The 18957-nt window shown below is 32.7% G+C and overlaps 2 protein-coding genes across 5 annotated transcripts; both read right to left on the reverse strand.

The window, feature by feature from the left end:
* Positions 1–467: 467 nt before the first annotated feature.
* Positions 468–4176, reverse strand: LOC105131764 (nudix hydrolase 23, chloroplastic-like). The gene is made up of 7 exons (XM_011034902.1): positions 3745–4176; positions 3172–3303; positions 2408–2484; positions 2072–2207; positions 1837–1977; positions 1699–1757; positions 468–877 (listed from the first exon to the last, which is right to left on the reverse strand). The coding sequence occupies exons 1-7, from the start codon at positions 4000–4002 to the stop codon at positions 817–819; spliced, it is 864 nt and encodes a 287-aa protein (XP_011033204.1). The 5' UTR covers positions 4003–4176; the 3' UTR covers positions 468–816.
* A 936-nt stretch (positions 4177–5112) lies between these two features.
* LOC105131765 (Chaperone DnaJ-domain superfamily protein) lies at positions 5113–16796 on the reverse strand. Of its 4 annotated transcripts, none has more exons than XM_011034904.1 (7): positions 16523–16796; positions 15309–15419; positions 10891–10989; positions 6872–7001; positions 5875–6169; positions 5716–5770; positions 5113–5458 (listed from the first exon to the last, which is right to left on the reverse strand). In XM_011034904.1, the coding sequence occupies exons 1-7, from the start codon at positions 16643–16645 to the stop codon at positions 5384–5386; spliced, it is 888 nt and encodes a 295-aa protein (XP_011033206.1). In that variant the 5' UTR covers positions 16646–16796; the 3' UTR covers positions 5113–5383. The 4 variants fall into 4 exon arrangements, with proteins under 4 accessions (XP_011033206.1, XP_011033205.1, XP_011033208.1 ...); XM_011034903.1 differs by having other exon boundaries at positions 5875–6172; XM_011034906.1 differs by lacking the exon at positions 10891–10989.
* Positions 16797–18957: the final 2161 nt, after the last annotated feature.

Here is an 18957-nt window from a genome sequence, read left to right on the forward strand (position 1 = left end):
ACTCTTTCTATAAAATTGAAAATTAGCATTAGCATTACTAATGATGGATAATTGATAATAACTAAGTGTTAATGTCCATTTAATAGAATCTTTAAATACTTAGAATCTTAAATATATATTTTTAATGATAAGGGGATTTTTTTTAAACTAATATCTGCATGTATTGAATCCCTCTCTGATAAAATCTTAAATATGTGGGATTTTGTCCTGATATATTATAAGAAATTATTTTCTTCCACTATAGGATATTATTGTATAAATTGAGCAAAAAGACTAATCCATCTTTCTTATGGATAAAACAGCAATTAATCATACTAGAGCAAGAAATTCATGAGAATTATAGTTATTATAATTAAATTTATTAGCCAGACCTATAAATAAATAAATAAGAGGGAACTTTGAGCCAGAAGCTCCATTCCAAACGAAAGTTTTGAGGATCATAGAGAACCATTTTCAAACAGGCGAAATAGAAGAACATGTGAACTAAGAGGAAGCCTCGCTTACAAGTTTTTATTCAATGCACAAGAGTAAAGCACATTTCTGTACGTTTTGGATGGAATGTAGGATGTAGCTAACAATCAAACACAAGTTTTACATTTGCAAATGAAATAATGGCCTCTTCGAGACTCTGGTCGCTGAAGGATCCATCTGGTGTCATTAGACGGTTGCTTCAATGCATCGAGCAGCTGATCCCATCACATACTCAAGCCTCCACCATGGATTTGAAAAATCAAAGAATGTCAATCCCAGCTATTAAACATTTTATGCTTCAATCTGTTAATCACCTCATGAGAAAAGGAAAACAGATCCCCATTCTCAGGACTGCAAATGATGATCAAGTGTATAGGCATGGGTATCAGAAGGGCTCGAGCCAGGCCTGCAAAGAAGTAAGCTTAACAAGCATGATCGTGCTTAAATAAATAATAATTATCAAGTAAGCTTAACAACCAAGAATTCTACAAAGAAAGAACAAACACCATCTAAGAATATTAACAACACTGAAGAATAAGGAACGCTATGGAAAAGAACTTAATAGAACCAACACATTGTAAATTCCACCTCGCAAAAGCCACATTCAATTATGAGGGGCCAGAAAAGGTGTAGTGAACTAGTAATATGAATTAAAGCAAACTGAAAAGAAAAGGACACTACTCTCGCTAACTCATTTTGCAAGGAAAAAAAAGGTTGTTCACGTGAAAAATCAGCCTTGTTCCCCAGCTAAAGATTGGCGGGCAAATTTTGTCATGTCAGCAGAAAGAATAATCAAAAGATTTATGCAGAAAGAAAGAAAGGGCGTCTGTTCGTCTGTTATTCACGAATAATCAAACTCAGACTCATTCCCCAGCTAAGAACTCAGCCTTGTTCTGTTATTCAACTTTCATAAAAATTAGAAAAATGGGAGTACTGACAGCACCTAAAAGTGCCTACCTGCCTCCAATACCACCAAAACCATCATAATAATCCACAACAAACACCTCTGAAACTTAAATCAACACTGTTTTATCAAATCATTGTTGCCTTCTGCAATAGCATTTACAACAGAGCACAACAGCATAAAATAAGTCAAGCAGCACATGTGGTTCAGACAATGGACAATCCCCACCCCCCAGGCATAACCCATGGCTGTCTGGCTTTGAAATTAGAATCCTTTTTCACAGTTCACTTAAGCTTCTGATGCAAAAATGCATCATAAAGTACCTCTTGTTAATCGTGCCATAGTGAAATTTCCGGCTTCCAGCTTTAACATCTTCAATGTACTGCACCAATAGGAAATTAGATATACAAGCGACAAAAGCAAGTGCATGAAAAAACTGTGTTGCTAAAACAGGCTCTTACCAACTTTAAAGTAACCAACATTGATGAAAATGCCAAGGAATCCAAAGGTATATCATCAAGTGAAAAAAGCCGGCACTCCAATGACTCTGGACCAGGTGAAAAGTGGGGCTTCTTCAACTTTGCCAAGAAAATTATGTAAGTCTGCTCCAAATGACAATGACGACAACAAACTTAGAAACCTTAAGCAAGGTCATAGAAAAATCAATATGACAAATAAGGGGCATCTCTCTCTTACTTGGCCAATACGAGGGATGTCCAATTGAGCAAAAGGTGACACAACTTCCACTTCTGCGCGTGCTTCCTCCCAGGTTTCCCTGATTGCCCCTTCTGCAGCAGACTCACCAATTTCCACGTAACCAGCTGGAAGGGTCCTATTTCAGCACAATCCAATTATCTGGATTACCCATTATGGATAACAGAAGTATAGAAGCTAGTTAAAATGCAAAGCAGAAAGGACCAAGAAACATATGGAGTAAATTCTTTTTTTTTCTTTAACTACTTGAGAGTTTCTGTTTAGAGAGAGCATGCATTGGTTCCATTCCGTACCAAAATCACAATTTCAGTTGCATACCAGAGGCCATGTGATGGTTGGATGTTTCGCTTGCAGAGTAGGACCTTGTTATCATGCTCAATGAGGCATCCCACCACCTATTCAAACCAGTTTACAAAAGAAAACAATAATTTCATTACCTTCAAAACAAACCAATTATTCATTGAAAGTGCAGTGCCAAACAAACTGGAGAGAAAACTAACATATACCACGTTAACAAAACATGTTTAAATTATGCTTTAACAAGAATTAAATGGGATACACACATCGCAAGGTTTTCAGATTCATGCCTACAATGTTTTTCCTTGTTTTCAGTGCTTGTTAAAGCAACCAGCAGAGTTAAACCCACACACAATTCCACTATTTTATGACTCCCCGAGTCAGGGTTCAACAATTTATTCTCCCTGGAAACCTTTTTGCATATAATCTCTAGTCCACCAAAAGTTCTCCAAAGATTGCATTGCCACTTTGTCTAACATCCACATCACATGAATCCTTTTGTAGTGTCACATGTTTTTGATTGATAATCACGATGCTGATATATGACTGAATATTTAAATTGTTGCTGAAAGAATAATTGAAGCTAGCTAGCCCATACATGTTACATTAAATGGAGATACCTAACCAGCTGTGGTGCAAACCAGGATGCTAAACTTAATTTTAGAAGAAATATCATGATATGCAAATGAGTAAATTTTCCTCAGCAATTTCAGCAGACACATTCAATCATACAAAACAACAGAAACATACATGACAATTTTGATTGCAATAATGAATGACCATACCATTTTAGGGTTTTGATAGGAAATTTTCTCACAAACTGTGCAAATGGCTCTCATCTTTTCCTCACCATCAGGTATATCATGTTTTGTCTGGCCACCACACCACTGACAGAAATTGATCTTGCGAGCACTTCCCTGAAAACAAATTTCATTAGCAAGGTACAGGATTATGTGAATGCAAGCGCCTTGAATAAGACTGGGAAAAAAAAACCCGCTGGCATCAACAATCACTGGTATCCTGATCAAATTAATCTAAGTCACAACATCTCTTTCTAAAATCTAGTTAAGAAACTTGAATAAGAATACAATACAAGTGATGTTCAAAGAAGGATACATTACCATATGAGCCAAGTTATTAGATTCTTCCTTTTTTTCCTTGTGATTTAAACAAATAAGCAACTCAACATTTAACACAAATAAAAACAAACAAAAACAGATGCAAGAGACGGACATTTAGCGCATAATCAAGAAAAAATGACAATCACGAATCCCAATAATCATCCAATTTATCAACGAATTCGATAAGAGTATCAGGATTTCAACAACAAGAAGGAAAAAAAACTCAGAGAAACTCACAGGTGACTGAACAGCAGCAGATGAAGAAGAGGTTCCATCTATCTTAGACTCAAACGGAGTTGAGTGAGCACGAACAGGTCCCAAAGACCGAGTCTTTCGAGTCAAAAACATGAAAGGATTTGTGGGTCTGGTTATTAGAGAAGAACAGGATAATGGTTTGGCGGAGATTGAGACAAAAGCATTAGTTTTAGCGGCATGTGGTGATTTCAGTCTATAATGATAAGCCACAGAACCAAGATTCTGTATTGCTTTTAGCATTGAAAATCTCGCCAATTTCTTATCTTTGTAACAAAATAAAATCTTGAGGTATGGTGAGAATTGTTTAGCAAGTATGAATTGGTTGTGTTTGGTAGGTGTTCCAAGGCGAACCCGCGTTGCCCCGGTTAACTTCGGTCTGGTGTGTTTCTGAGTACAGTACAGTACAGTAAATAGAATGACAGATAAGAAACTTCATTTTGGTCCTCCAATATTGATTTCATTTTTCTCCTGGGGAATAAACTTCGTTTGGGTTACACAATCGGTTAATGATAGTTTTTGAATTTAAAAATTCCTCATACTACTTTCTATATTTATATCATCATTATAGTTATTGCCATTGTTAAGTTCTTTGACACACTCATTGTAAATAGTATTTTATTAATTAATACATATCTTGATCTTTAAGATTTTTATTTTTATCCTTCTATTTTATTTAAATGATATTTTTTATCCTTTTACTTTATATTAAATATAATTTAGTTTTAAATAAATTCTTTTTCAATTAAATTCCTACTAGTCAATTCAATTTTTAAGTTTGGTTAAAAAAAATTGGATTAATATTAATTTCAAAAACTATAAGGACTAATTAAATTATTATTTTAATATATTTTTAAATTAAAAAAACTTTAAAAATCAACTATGACCACATTTTTAAACATTTTAAGTAATTTTTGTTTTTTTATGTAATTTAAAAATGCATTTCAAATATCAAATTAATGGCTTTTTAATATTTTTATAGTTTTGATAAGTTGATATTAAAAATAAAATAAAAAAATTATTTTAATATATTTTTAAATAAAATTATTTTAAAAAAATATTATAAAATAACAATATTTAAACACAACAGTCATCTCCAACCGAGAGCATTGCCAACTTGTTTTTTTAAAAAATATTTTTTTGTTTTTAAATTGCTTTCCTGGTGAGGTTTTATAATTTTATTTTATTTAGATTTTCATTAATTAAATCAGTTTCAACTATTAATTAAACAATTTTGCTTGTTGATTGACACTCAAGATTTATTGATCAAATTTCTGTTTAACTGTAACTTTAAAGCTTGAAGAACCCTAGTTTGTTTTTATCACTATACCTTGTGTCAAACTGGCAAATTGGTGTTATAAAATCTAAATTTAATCAAATTTTAAAAATTGGGAATTTATAATAATACATTGAACAATTTGTTTGCATCACTAGATGGTTATTGCATTGTGCACCTACCTGGGTCCAATTACATAAAATCCATTACCAGCTCTTGCAATTCTATCGGTCGCAAAATTCAATAAAAAATTGTTCAAAAGTACATTACACTATCTATCGGCATTCCCATGGAACCTGCAATCACTTGATTGGATGTAGTTTGGGCTACAGAAGCTCAGAACAATCTTCAAGCTGCAGTCAACTTATCACATAAAGATTGATATGCTGCACTGCACAGTTTGAACTTTTCCTCTGCAACAGCCTGTTCACATACGTTGATTAATTGTGTTGTCAATAGCACTTAATTAGATCTGATTAGAGAAGCAGTGATGCATGATCCGTGTTCCTACAGGAAAAGAAACTTTTTGTACTACAAGACATAAGTTCTGTTATGAAGCCACGGGAATTGAAATGTACAAGCTGCCTTTTATTAGGGGTGTATCATGACATTCTTTGAACATCTATATATATATATATATATATATATGCCAGGGCCTAAACTATGGTGGGAGCGAGTACCTTTGAGGAGCCCTGGTGACGATCTGGATGCCATTTCAATGCACATGACCGATATCTGAAATGGAAAATCACGTGTGAATAAAGAATAAAAGTAACTTCTATTTCGTTTGGCAATTGTTATGCTCTAGAAAAATAGCAACCAGTCTAGGGAGAACTCACGCATTTTTGACGTCTTCAAGTTTTAGGGGACCATAAGCTCTCAGTCCAAGAGCAAGCCTATCCGAGGCAAAATTTGACTCCAAATCATCGGAATCAGATTCTGACGAGCAATCATAATCCTCTTCAACCCGATATCTCCAATTCTTCCCATAGCTATAAGAGTGGTGGTCAGATGAGTTCTTCCATTGGGGATTCTCATCACTGATGAAGGACCAGTAAAAGTATCGATTCCCACCAAATGTAGATCGGAAGATGTTGTCAGCATCAGCATTATCTTCTTCACAAAAGTGGAAACCTTCTGAAAAGAGTTGAAAATTGTATAATTTCTCATGCAACTCTAGAAGGATGATGAGGAATTTAAAGACCACATATAGCACAAGAGTAAATTGATCAAATATCTAAATTTTCCAATTTGATGCATGAACAAGAACACAAGAATATATAAAATTAGTTATAAATGAAGTATGGTATTATGAGGAGTGCATGCAAAACAATACACAAAAAAAATACCCCCGTGGAGACAATTTCAAGCTAGTAGATCACAAAGACAGCGACCATTTAACTGTCCAACACTGAAATGCAAATGCTTCAATGAGACAAACATTCAATGGGCTATGCAAGTCAAAAGGATAGGCACGTTAAATTAGGGGATGCCTGTTTCAAGATTAAGAAATAGCGGTAAATTGTCACAAGAAAGCTAAAATTAGTGTTAAAAGTGTTGGCAAACGCAAGAATAAATTGTTAATCATAAGAAAGAGAGAGACAAGTAATATGGGAGAGAATAAAATTTTCATAATACTGTAGTGAGGGGTGCGGGGTTGAAAGAACACCCCTACCTCCCGGGTAACAATCATTCCCTTTGTGGCATTGGGAGTTGATGTTACTCTAAATAACTCGTCCTCCTAAAAAACTCAATAAAACAAGGAGAATAATAACTGAGGCAGTCAATCTCTCCCCTAAACCCTACACCAAAGTGTAAATACTTCATGGTACGTACTTTTACCCCAACTCGTGGTTCTCTGATTGTCATTCATATCCTTTCTTGATCCCTTAGAGTATTGTTGTCTAAACCATGAGGGGCCGCTACTTGAAGATGGATCTTCCTCATCAAAACCATCATGCCATCTCTACAATCCAGATGAAAAAAATTTAAAAATTACACCTTGCTGTCCAGGAATATAATTAGAGTGGAAAAATAACAAAATTTGCACCCACTCAAATTTCCAACATAAAATGAATTTCAGAAAATAGACCAATCTGTGAAATTAGAAATGAGCTGCTCTGTCACAATCAATTCTGCAAATCATGCTGAAATAAAAGAAGCAGTCTCAGAGAGGGAAGCAGCAGAACAAGATTGCAAAGTACTTATCACTTATGAACATGTATATTCGACAAATATTTCTCAAAGAAAAAGTACTTCTGCCTCCTGTTCAGTTTTTTCTTAATTAGTTTGGGAGGAGATAACTTATCCTCCAGTGCATTCCTTTCTTTCCATATCCAAAAACTTAGTATTTTGTTTATTAAGTAAAGCATGTGAAATTTGTAGCTTTCGTTGTTGATACCTTTAAGCGGCACTTTAGTTGTTGCAAGTTCTTAACAAACAAACAAAACCCAAAGCCATGGATCAACAACCAGGATCCAAAATGAGCTGTATCTGGTACAGTATAATTTGGAATTATATCTAAGATCACCAAGAAACCAGCAATACCAAAGTCATATAAATCACATGACCAAATTATTAATCTCAGCAATTTGAACGTAATATATGAATCAATTCCCTAAACTATTCAACAAAATACCAACTTACATAAAGTAATAGCAAGTTCAAGACTTCTCCAATATGAAAAAGGTAAACCTGACATGACTGCACTATTTGCAAAAAGGTTATTTATCCTCGGTTGACTTTAAACTGGACAATGTTATTGGTTCCCATTATTTCAAGTAATCAAGTTTGACATCTCCTGACACTCAATTCTAAAATATTTTAAAAAAATTCAAAAAAAAAGGAAAAACAAATTAAAAAATGTGTTTTTGATGCATTTTGCCCATTCACATGCTAATTTTGTGATTTTTTACTATTTTCTCTTGTTGATGTCCTCCCAAAAATCAAAAATTCAAAAATATATTTCCGATGCATTTACGTTCATTTTGTAATTTTCAACATCTTTTCAAAAAATTAAAATTCAAAACAATGCTTTCAACATATTTCAACCATTAACACATCCTTTTTATAATTTTTAAATACTTTTCTTATTGAATTAACGTTAGTGTTGTTTTCTTAAATAAAAAACAAAATACAAAAAAAAAGTGAAAATAAAAAATCAGAACATGGAACAAAATAGACAAGGATCTAAAGTGCAAAACAAGAAAAAAAATGAACCAAAACAAAATTGAGTTACATGGAGGCCATATAACTAAGCAAAAAGATGACAAGATTGGTGAGCTAAAATAGAAGAGCAAATAGTGCGATAGAGAGAGATGAAAAAAAAAAACATAAGACAAGAGCTGAAATTTGAGAACCCACACGCAAAAATAAAAAAAAACCTAGCGTCTCTCCCAAACAACCCAAAACCAAAAGCAAGAACCCTAGTCACATCTCAGCCTACCTCACCATATTCCTGCCAACCACCATCATTCTAGCTACCACAACAGCAACTCTAACCTTCCTCTCATCTTTACTCATCAATCAGCTAACTTCTCTAGCCTCCTTCATTGAAAAACACCAAAATAAAGTGAGAAAAAAAGTTGCTGGAAGAAGAAACAACAGCCAACCGAATCTTCCCAGCATCGGATCTCCCCGGACAACCAAGAACCCTAGTCACTCACCAGCCAGAGATGACTTACACCTTGACCACTTGGAGGAAGAAAAGGAAGTGGTGCAGTTAGCCACTCTCCTCTTCCCTTCAATAAGCTCAATGACACATCACAACCCAGGCTGTTCGAAGAAAATAAAAAACATCAGGAGCAAAAAAAAGCTGAAAATTTCCACCCTCCGATGTTCTCCTATGAATAACAGTGACCAACACCTCTACCACCAGGAGAAAAATGATGAAGTGGTGTGCCTGCGGACATAGCCACTCTCCTCTCCCCCCAAGCATTAATTAAAACTACGCAACACAATCTGAGCCACCGCTGCCAAATTTTCCAGCTTTGTTTTGCCACTTCCACCTCTTGTTTCAACCACTTCCAGTTCACCTCATTCACTCCAAAAAGTTCATTTCGAACACTAAACATACTGTGAATGGTAATTTTGGTTTATGGTGGTGATTTGGATGTGTATTTATGATGAAATTCTTGAGTTTGGATAAACTTTGAAATTGAGTGTGTACATAAACATTTGAATTGCTTGTGTTTATATTTCAGTATGATGTTTTTTTGTGGATAAACATATATTGCAATGTGTTTTCCAGTTTTTGGTTTTTGTGCATCTAGGCCAAATCCTTCAAAACTTGCATCTTGCTCATGTTTAATGCTCTAGATCCTATTCCAAATAGATGAACCCGTGACCGATACTATTTGAATAGAACCAGGGCATACAATCTTTATTCATATAGAAAATATTACAAGTAAATCTTGGATATAGGATAAATAAACCTTAACAAGACATTATCTATAGACTCTTCCTAGAATTTGAGTTGGGTTCAATGAGTCCAACATAAGCCCATTGGTTATGTATTAGCTCGACTTGACAAACAATTACTCACAAGTTATGATCAAGAGTCACTGGCTATAGACATATCAATTAACCAAGTATTATCAAAATATAATAACTAGAAGTTGCCAACGATGAACCATACCATATAATGGTTAGGCTTAAACCAATCGTCCAAGGTTTAACTAAATGTAGTAGGCCACTATCACCCATAGATAAAACTACTATTAGATTAGGCACAACAGACTGTTACGATTAAATGACAAGATTAGCAATACAACTTATTTCAAGTAGAATGTTATAAGGTGATAATATCTTCACTTTAATATAACTAGTCTCTTATCTTGAAACTCTGAAGACCAATTTGGGTTTTTTAGAAACCATAATACTAAGTGACGACTCTTTTTAAATATAAGACATTTTCCCCCTCACAAAAAAAAAAAAAAAAAAAAAAAAAAAAAAAAAAAAAAAAAAAACTATTTTCCTCTTTCTATGAAAGATAGTGGGTTGTCACAATATTGGAAGCAACAAATCATCAATTAACTAATGAGTGATCTTCTCTCACTTTAAACGTCAGTTTTTTTTACCATTCCTACGATCGCTCATCAATAAGAAAACTTCAAATGTTCTCATGGAATTCACTTAAAGACTCAACTATCTTTTAAAGGATTCTTATGCATTATAAGACTTTAAACCAATCACCCTCATTCTTCTCAATCTATTTTGTAACTTTAAACCACCCTTACACCATTAGTTCAGCTTCCTGCTCTCATGCATCAATTAGCTTTTGATCTACTAAGAATTGCCTTATTCTCTCCCTTGACCTTTCATTGTTTTTCCCAAGATTTATACAAATACCTCCACCATACAAAAACACCCTTCTTCAAGGAAAATCAATAGCTTCTTAACATTTGTAAATCACTCTTAGACCTTCTATTCAACTTCCTTCCCTCGTATACTTGTAACTTGTATTCTCCCAAGCACAGCATCAGACTTTGGTTTAACAATCAATCTGTACAAATCTCACCTCCTAAAGAAACTCAACAGCAGAAAACTAGAGGTTATCAAAATGGAATTTCAAGTAGGACACAAACAGGAAATTTCAGACATCGTGGGAACATATATTTTACAGTAACCAACCCTAACCCCACTCTCTGAAAAACAAAACACACACACAAACACTGAAAGAACATATCTTAAAATAACACAAATACCAGCCAATCCCACTTTTGTATTGATTACAACAAAGCTTGAGAAACAAATATTCTAAATCAGCGGACTCATCAATTAAGAAAGCATGAACTCCTAGGAGATGATAAAACAATGAGAGGGCATATAGCAAGTTGGCAACGTCAGGAAAGAACCTGAAATAGGTGATCTGCATAAGAACTGATATTATGCAGTAACGCTTCCTTTGCATTTAACCTACTGGACCTCCTAGAATAATAGTTGGATCTATAACTCTGCATTGAATGAACAGTTTCATTCAGCAAGAGAATATGTTCAACTTATCAAAAACAGGAGAGAATATTTTCATTTCATAACATGCAGAAAGAGGAAAATTATAGAACTTTTTTGAGTAAATAAAGAAAAAGAAGCCAGTAATTGGACTTCTTATCAAATACGATGTGTTCAGTAGATCTATCAAAAAGTGCATAGATAGAAAATTCTAAACATAAAAAAAGATCATTAATTTTAACTTTTATAATGAATAGAACATTCTAATAAATACATCTACACCCTAACTTTTCAAACTATAAAAGTTGTCTATTAATCATAGACTTTACAACTCAATCCATAAACATAGACTATTGACAGTGATTTAGATCAACTAACCTTCTCCAAACTTTATGTCATTGCTACTCCATCCATTAGCATTGGTTAGAGGGACAAGCCAAACTTGATATAGTGTAGAGACTACAATATAAATTTTTAATTTTAAGATAACATTTTGTAAAATATCATAAAAACCAAATTGCATAAAACATGATTTGAACTTTAAAACTTTTTTATTAACTAAAAAGTAACCTACCAACTCAAAAATAATAATACATGTGATGCAATTTAGTTTTGACTAGATTAGTATTTCCGCACTACCGCACTACACCATGGACCAGATCATTGTTTTTAGAATAAAAAAAGCTCAAGCGGCATGAGATCATTTTAGTAGACCAGATCAATTTTTTTAGCAAAAAAAAAAAGCTAGGGAGGCACGAGAGCATTTTTAAAAAGCAAATAAAAAAAATCTACAACTCGGTTCAAAGAACTGACAGAGTAAAATAAGTTGGCATCATTTAATTAAATAATAAAAGAAAAAGACATGACAATTAATTGACTGGATTAAAAAAAAAAGCAGCTTTCATGCGAACCTGAAAAAAAAAAATGCTAACCAAAAGAAAAAAGGTGAAAAAGCTCAATTCTTAGCCATCTTAACAAAAAAATAAAATTGAAAAAAAGGGAGTAAAGTCAAACCGAGCACACATGTCAAATCTGCAACCCAAAACATGAGACCATGACACCAATAAAAAGCCCAAAAAAAAAAAGACAGCCCAATACACAATAAATCCAATGTAAAAAGAATGAAATTAAAAAAATCCAAAAAAACCAACAAACTATGTAAGCCAACAAAATTTCATGACCCGAATCATATAAATGAGATAACTTAATAGAGGGCAAATCAAGATAAATTACAAAGTACAATCCTAAAACAACTTAATGTTGAAAGATGAAACCAAAATAATATTAATTTTATTATTAAAAAAAACCAACCCCTGAAAAAAACTGAGTGAACTTATACTAACTTGTCAAATCTATGGTTCCTAGTTTTACAATCCTAAAATGAAGTACAATCCTAAAATAAAATAAGATTAGAATAACTAAATGAAAAGAAAATCGAATAGAATAAAATCAAGAATCCTAGTTTTACAAAAAAATATAACACCAATGTTAGGATGCAAATGAAAAGGAAACTCAGTATAATAAAACCTAAAAAAACAAGGTTAACTCGAGTTAAGTTTTAAAACACGTGACTCGGGTCATGAAATGAACCCATAAGTCAATATCATTTGCGATCACGATCCAAAATCTTGGTCACTAAATATGAGTATCATATAGGAGTTGTGGGTCATTTCATTTATCATTATTAAGGGTTCAAGAAGTAGGTTAACAATATGATCCAAAGTGAATAGCTATCGTTTAAAGAGAACAATGGTGAATATAGTATAGTCACAAGAGGTTTTGGGATTGATGAACAGGATAGCTCAATTTTTTACCCCTAATTCCTAAATATTTTTCAAAAATCTAAAAAATATGTTTTCAATGCATTTTGGCCATTCACACGTCCATTTTATGATTTTTCGACTATTTTTTCTCTTATTGATGTCTTCTCGAAAAAATCATTAATTCAAAAATATATTTTCAACATATTTGCGTCCATTTTGTAATTTTCAATGTCTTTGCAAAAATTCAAAATTCAAAAATATGTTTTCGACACATTTCATCTATTAACACATCCATTTTGTAATTTTTTATTACTTTTTTATCGAATTGAAGATAACGTTGTTTTTTAAAAAACAAATACAAAAAAAAATATGAAAATCAAAATAGAGAGCAAAATGGACAAGAACTAAAGTGCAAAACACAGAAAAAAAGGACCAAAACAAGTTTGAGTTACTTAAGGACCAAGTAACTTGAAAAAGAAGACCAAATTGGCAAGCCATAAATAAAATAAAAGAGTGAATAGTGTGAAAGGGAGGAAACAAAAAAAGAAGAAGAAATCAAGCCTCTATAAGTGAAAGAGAGAAAAAGAGAGCAGAAATTTGATGAGCCACACAAAAATAAACCTAACATCTTCTCTCTTGAACAACCTAAAACCAAGAACCCTAGCTACATCTCAACCTACCTCACCAAATTCAGCCAACCAATATCATTTCAGCCACCACAACAACAGCTTTAACCTTCCTCTCTCTTCTCATCATACGGCCAACTTTCCTAGCCTCCTCTGATCAAAAAACATAAAAAAAAAAGAGAAAAGAAAATGTCAAGAGAAGAAACAAGAGTCTGTTGAATCTTCCCAGCATTGGATCTCACTCATCAGCTAGAGGTTACTTACACCTCCACCACCATAAGGAATCATAGGAAGTGGTGTAGCCTACGAGCATAGTCACTCTTCTCCTCTCCCCTTCAATAAGCTCAACAATGCATCGCAACCCAAGTTGTCAAGAAAAAACAGCTTTAGGAGCCAAAAAGATTGAAACTTTTTGGTCATCAATCGCCTCTAAAAGGTGGTGGTCGACACCTTCACCACCAAGTAGATGAACCCATGACAGACACTATTTGGGTAGGACTGAGGCATACAATCTTCATTCAATCAGTACATATTGCAAGTGAATCTTGGGTACTATAGGATAAATAAACCTTCATAAGACATTATCTATAGACCCTTTGTAGGATTTTGGCTAAGTTCAGTGAGCTCAACATAAACTCACTAGTTATTCATTAGCATGGCTTAACAGACTATTAGTCATAGGTCACAGGTCACGATCAGAGTCACCAATTGTAGACATGTCAATTCACTTGGTATTATCAAAAGATAATAATTGTGAATGACATAGATGAATCAGACCATAGAACTGTTAGCTTAAACCAATCACTCAAGTTTAAATCATTGTAGAAGACTCATTATCACTCGTAAATAAGAATGTTGGTAAATCAGGCACAACAGGTTGTTAGGAATAAAAGACAAAATTAATAAGATAGCTTATCTCAGGTCAGATGCTTTAGAGTATCCCTTATCTTAGAATTCTGAAAAACAATTGAAGTTTTCTAGTAACCATAATACTTAGTGGCGATTTCTTTTTAATATAAAACCTTTCTCCCTCTCATAAAAAGACCACTTCCCCGAGCAAGTTGACACGATGTTAGTGCGACAAAGTTCAACAATTAGCTAATGAAAGAACTTTTCATACTCTAAACATCTGAGGTTTCTTTTACCATTCCTGAGATCACTCGTTAAGAAGAAAACTTCAAATGCTCTCATGGAATTCATTTGAAGATTCAACCAACTTTTAAAGGATTATTCTGCATTATAAGACTTCAAACCAATCACCCACATTCTTCTCGATCTATTTTGTAACTTTATACCAGCCTTACACCATTGGTTTAGCTTCCTACCCTCATGTGTCAATTAGCTCCTAATCAGCTAAGAATTGCCTTATTCTCTCCCTTGGCCTTTCAATGTGCTTGTCTCAATATTTATACAAGATAACTCCCTTGTACAAAAACCCCTTCTTCATTTAGATAAAAGGAAAATCAATAGCTTTTTAATATTTGCAAATCACTCTTAGACCTTCTATTCAACTCCCTTCCCTCTTATCCTTGTAACTTGTATTCTCCCAGACATAGATAGCATCAAGCTCTAGTTTATCCATCAATTTGTACAAATCTCACCTCCCAAAGAAACTCAGCAGCAGAAAACTAGAGGTTATCAAAATAGGATTTCAAGTAAGACACAAAGGGGAAATTTCAAACATCATGGGAACATACATTTTACATTAACCAACCCCAACCCCACCCTTGGAAAGACAAAACACACAAACACCGAAAGACCATATCTTAAAATAACACACATAAACCAGTCAATCCCACCTTTGTACTGCTTACAACAAAGCCTGGGAAACAAATATTCTAAATCAGCAGAATCACAATTGAGAAAGCATGCACTCCTTGGACATGATAAAACAATAAGAGTGTATATAGCAAGTGGGCAATGTCAAGAAAGAACCTGAAATAGGTGGTCTGCATAAGCACCGATATTACGCAGTAACGCTTCATTTGCATTTAACCTCCTGGACCTCCTAGAATAATTGTTGGATCTATATCTGGATCTATGACTCTGTATTGAACAAGCAATTTCATTCAGCAAGAGAAATGTGCAATTTATCAAAAACAGGAGAGAATAATTTCATTTCACACCATGCAGAAGGGGGGAAAATATAAGACTCTTTTTAGTAAATAAAGAAAAAGAAGTCATTGACTGGACTTCTTATCAAATACGATAATCTATCAAAAAGTGCAAAGATAGGAAATTATAAACAGAAGAAAAAAATAGAGGGAATCAAACTTTTTGAGAACGTATCTTACTGCTTAAATTAGACCACCAAGAACATGTTGTTTAAAAGATCATGGAAATGCGCCGAAGAACAAAACTTTTTGAAAACTTAGTGTACCAGACCAAAAGAATACACCAGTATGTTAATCGTGAGACAGGACTTTAGCAATATAAAATGGAACACCTCTTAAATTCATATTATTCACAGATTGTGGCCAAGAAAATGACTCTCCCTAGACCCTGACATTGGGAAAGAAAGGGAATTATTCAACAGATTCAGATTAATGTTTCAAACAAATGTCACTACCGAGTGCCCACACACGCTCCAAATGAAGTTCATTTAACCGTTATAATTATGTACCACAATTCGTTATTTCTTCCTGCTAAATATCAAACTTAATTTCCAGACATAAACATCGAGGCGGTTTGTTCAGCTGATGAAATGGAGGAAAAGAAACAGTTCTGGCCAGTTTTCTAAGTAAAGCTTAAACATTTACGATATAAGTATCTCTGGTTGCTAAGGAAAAATAAGATAGGAAGCAAGATTGAATTGTATCTTTCGACATTTCTGTCTGCCAAGTTAAAAATCAAAACGTTAAGGTCTTTCGGTATCATATTTTTCCTTATAAATCAATTTTTCACACATTTTCCTTCTCAAAAGACAAAATGATTTAAAGGGCCAACCAACAAGATCAAAAACCACACCCCAACTCATCAAAATCACTGAATACCACACAAAAAATATATATTAAAAAAAGCCCAATTTTTTTTATACCACACAAAAAATATATATTAAAAAAAAGCCCAAATTTTAAAAAAAAAATCAAAGAATCCATTTCATATACATATGCACATATGAAGAGAAAGAGGTAGGGAGAGACACTAACAGCATCACAAAAATTGCGTCTTTTGCGTTCAAGAACAGGAGAGGAGTGAAAGAGAGCAACTTGGAGCTGGAAAAGATTGGTTTTGGGGATTGAAAAGGCTGCTTTGGTGCCAAAACTCGTCATCTTTGCAGAACAAATCCACCATGGGATTGTGAAACTCGCAGCTGCGAAACCAGTTATAGCTGCTTGAAGACGTCGGCGATTCCACTCGAAAAAAAAGTCATTTGATTATTTCACACATTCTGGGAAGATGTGGTTAAAAGTATGCGTGATGGTCTTGTGGTATACTTGGTATTGGGAGGCAGCGGTTAAAAAGTATGGTCTTGTGGTATACTTGGTATTGGGAAGCAGTGGTTAAAAAGTTTTTTTTTTTTTTCTGATTTACTTTTACCATTTGAAATGTTAAGGGGGCTTTTTTTACATGGAGTTTTTTTTTCTGATTTACTTTTACCATTTCAAATGTTAAGGGGGCATTGATCTTCTATAATTAGCTTGTCTACCACGCAAAAAAATAAAAAAAAGTTTAGTATAGAAAATGAAAAAAAAATCCTAGTTGTTAAATTTGATTTGATAAACGGGTTTACTAGAAAAGTTGTGATATAGAAATTGATCTAATTTAAATTAGTTTTAATATTTACTTGATTTAATTTTGATTTAATAAAAGGTTTACTAGAAAAATTGTGATATAGAAATTGATCTAATTTGTATTTTAAAATAAATTAGTTTTAATATTTACTTGATTAAATTTAATTAATTTAATAGGTAAATTTATGATTTGATTAACTTAATTATATTGAGTTTAGACTTGATTACATCAATACCCAAAAACAAAATAACAACAAAACTAAATCAATATTATTTTAAACAATACATACACGTGTGTACTTGTTTTAACACATAAATTAACTTGGAGACTCGTATGTTAATATAATAATTTAATAAATTAATCTTAACAATCATAAATATATTAATTCTTGTAAATATAATGCATTGGGTTTGTTTTTGTATTTCAAGATATTTTAAAAAAATAAAAAAAATTATTTTTTATTTTAAAATATATTAAAATAATATATATATTATTTTAATATATTTTAAAATAAAAAATACTTTAAAAAATTACAATTATTATATTTCCAAACTCGCATTACATGGTAAATTTATTTCTTAAGAAAACAGAATTGCAATTAAAAATAGCACGTTGATGTTTTTAGTTCTATACAATTAGGTCACGGAATGGAAATTAAAATAAAGAACTGAGATTACCAGTTCTTGCAAGGATAGAAATTTATCTCTTCCTCTTTCTTTTTTAATGCAAAGATAGAAATTTCGTGGAATTGAAAATAAAGAGGCTTCTTGGATCATGACTGGATCCAATTCAAAGAATAGCAATGAAAGTAATTGTTGATTTTTCCTTTGTTATTTCTTTTCAAATATAGAATTGTCTCCGATATTAAAATAAGTGGACTTGCTTAGCTCATTAATTAAAATCAAATCTATAAATAATTTGGAAATGAAGGACAAGTTTTAAGCATAATTACAAGACCGATCTCAAGAGTTGACTTAGTCGACAAATCAAGTCAACCCAAGCTTTTTAAAATAACAAATTGAAACTAGATAGTTTTGGTGAAAGGGAAAAAAACGCCATTCCAAAACGGTCAATGAATCATCAAGTTGATAAAAGTCAAAGTCTTGTAACCATATGGTTTGAAAAAAAGAGGCATACCATCCATGCCTTGGATAAACATGTGGAGTTCTACGAAAATTGAGGGTAATTATTTGCAGGGAATTTATAAGTTTTTTACTTTAAATTAATATTTTTTTAATTATGTTTAGATCATTTTAATATACTAGTATCAAAAATAAATTTTTAAAAATAATATATATATATATATATTATTTTAATATATTTTAAAATAAAGAACACTTTAAAAAATTATCATTACTGTATTTCCAAACTCGCATTACATGGTAAATTTATTTCTTAAGAAAACACAATTGCAATTAAAAATAGCACGTTGATGTTTTTAGTTCTATACAATTAGGTCACGGAATGGAAATTAAAATAAAGAACTGAGATTACCAGTTCTTGCAAGGATAGAAATTTATCTCTTCCTCTTTCTTTTTTAATGCAAAGATAGAAATTTCGTGGAATTGAAAATAAAGAGGCTTCTTGGATCATGACTGGATCCAATTCAAAGAATAGCAATGAAAGTAATTGTTGATTTTTCCTTTGCTATTTCTTTTCAAATATAGAATTGTCTCCGATATTAAAATAAGTGGACTTGCTTAGCTCATTAATTAAAATCAAATCTATAAATAATTTGGAAATGAAGGACAAGTTTTAAGCATAATTACAAGACCGATCTCAAGAGTTGACTTAGTCGACAAATCAAGTCAACCCAAGCTTTTTAAAATAACAAATTGAAACTAGATAG

The sequence above is a fragment of the Populus euphratica genome, unplaced genomic scaffold (genome assembly GCF_000495115.2).
Source record: "Populus euphratica unplaced genomic scaffold, PopEup_1.0 scaffold101.1, whole genome shotgun sequence".
Lineage (NCBI taxonomy): Eukaryota > Viridiplantae > Streptophyta > Magnoliopsida > Malpighiales > Salicaceae > Populus > Populus euphratica.

What these genes read in the sequence shown, in the direction of transcription:
- LOC105131764 (XM_011034902.1), bottom strand. Translation starts at nt 4,002, where the DNA reads ATGCTAAAAGCAATACAGAATCTTGGTTCTGTGGCTTATCATTATAGA. An exon ending in CAACCATCACATGGCCTCTG is followed by an intron (nt 2,208 to 2,407) that starts GTATGCAACTGA and finishes GTGCTGAAATAG; the next exon opens with GACCCTTCCAGCTGGTTACG. An exon ending in TATGGCACGATTAACAAGAG is followed by an intron (nt 878 to 1,698) that starts GTACTTTATGAT and finishes ACTTCTTTGCAG; the next exon opens with GCCTGGCTCGAGCCCTTCTG.
- LOC105131765 (XM_011034903.1), bottom strand. Translation starts at nt 16,645, where the DNA reads ATGACGAGTTTTGGCACCAAAGCAGCCTTTTCAATCCCCAAAACCAAT. An exon ending in GACGCAATTTTTGTGATGCT is followed by an intron (nt 15,420 to 16,522) that starts GTTAGTGTCTCT and finishes TGTTCAATACAG; the next exon opens with AGTCATAGATCCAGATATAG. An exon ending in AACCACGAGTTGGGGTAAAA is followed by an intron (nt 6,173 to 6,871) that starts GTACGTACCATG and finishes AACTCTTTTCAG; the next exon opens with AAGGTTTCCACTTTTGTGAA.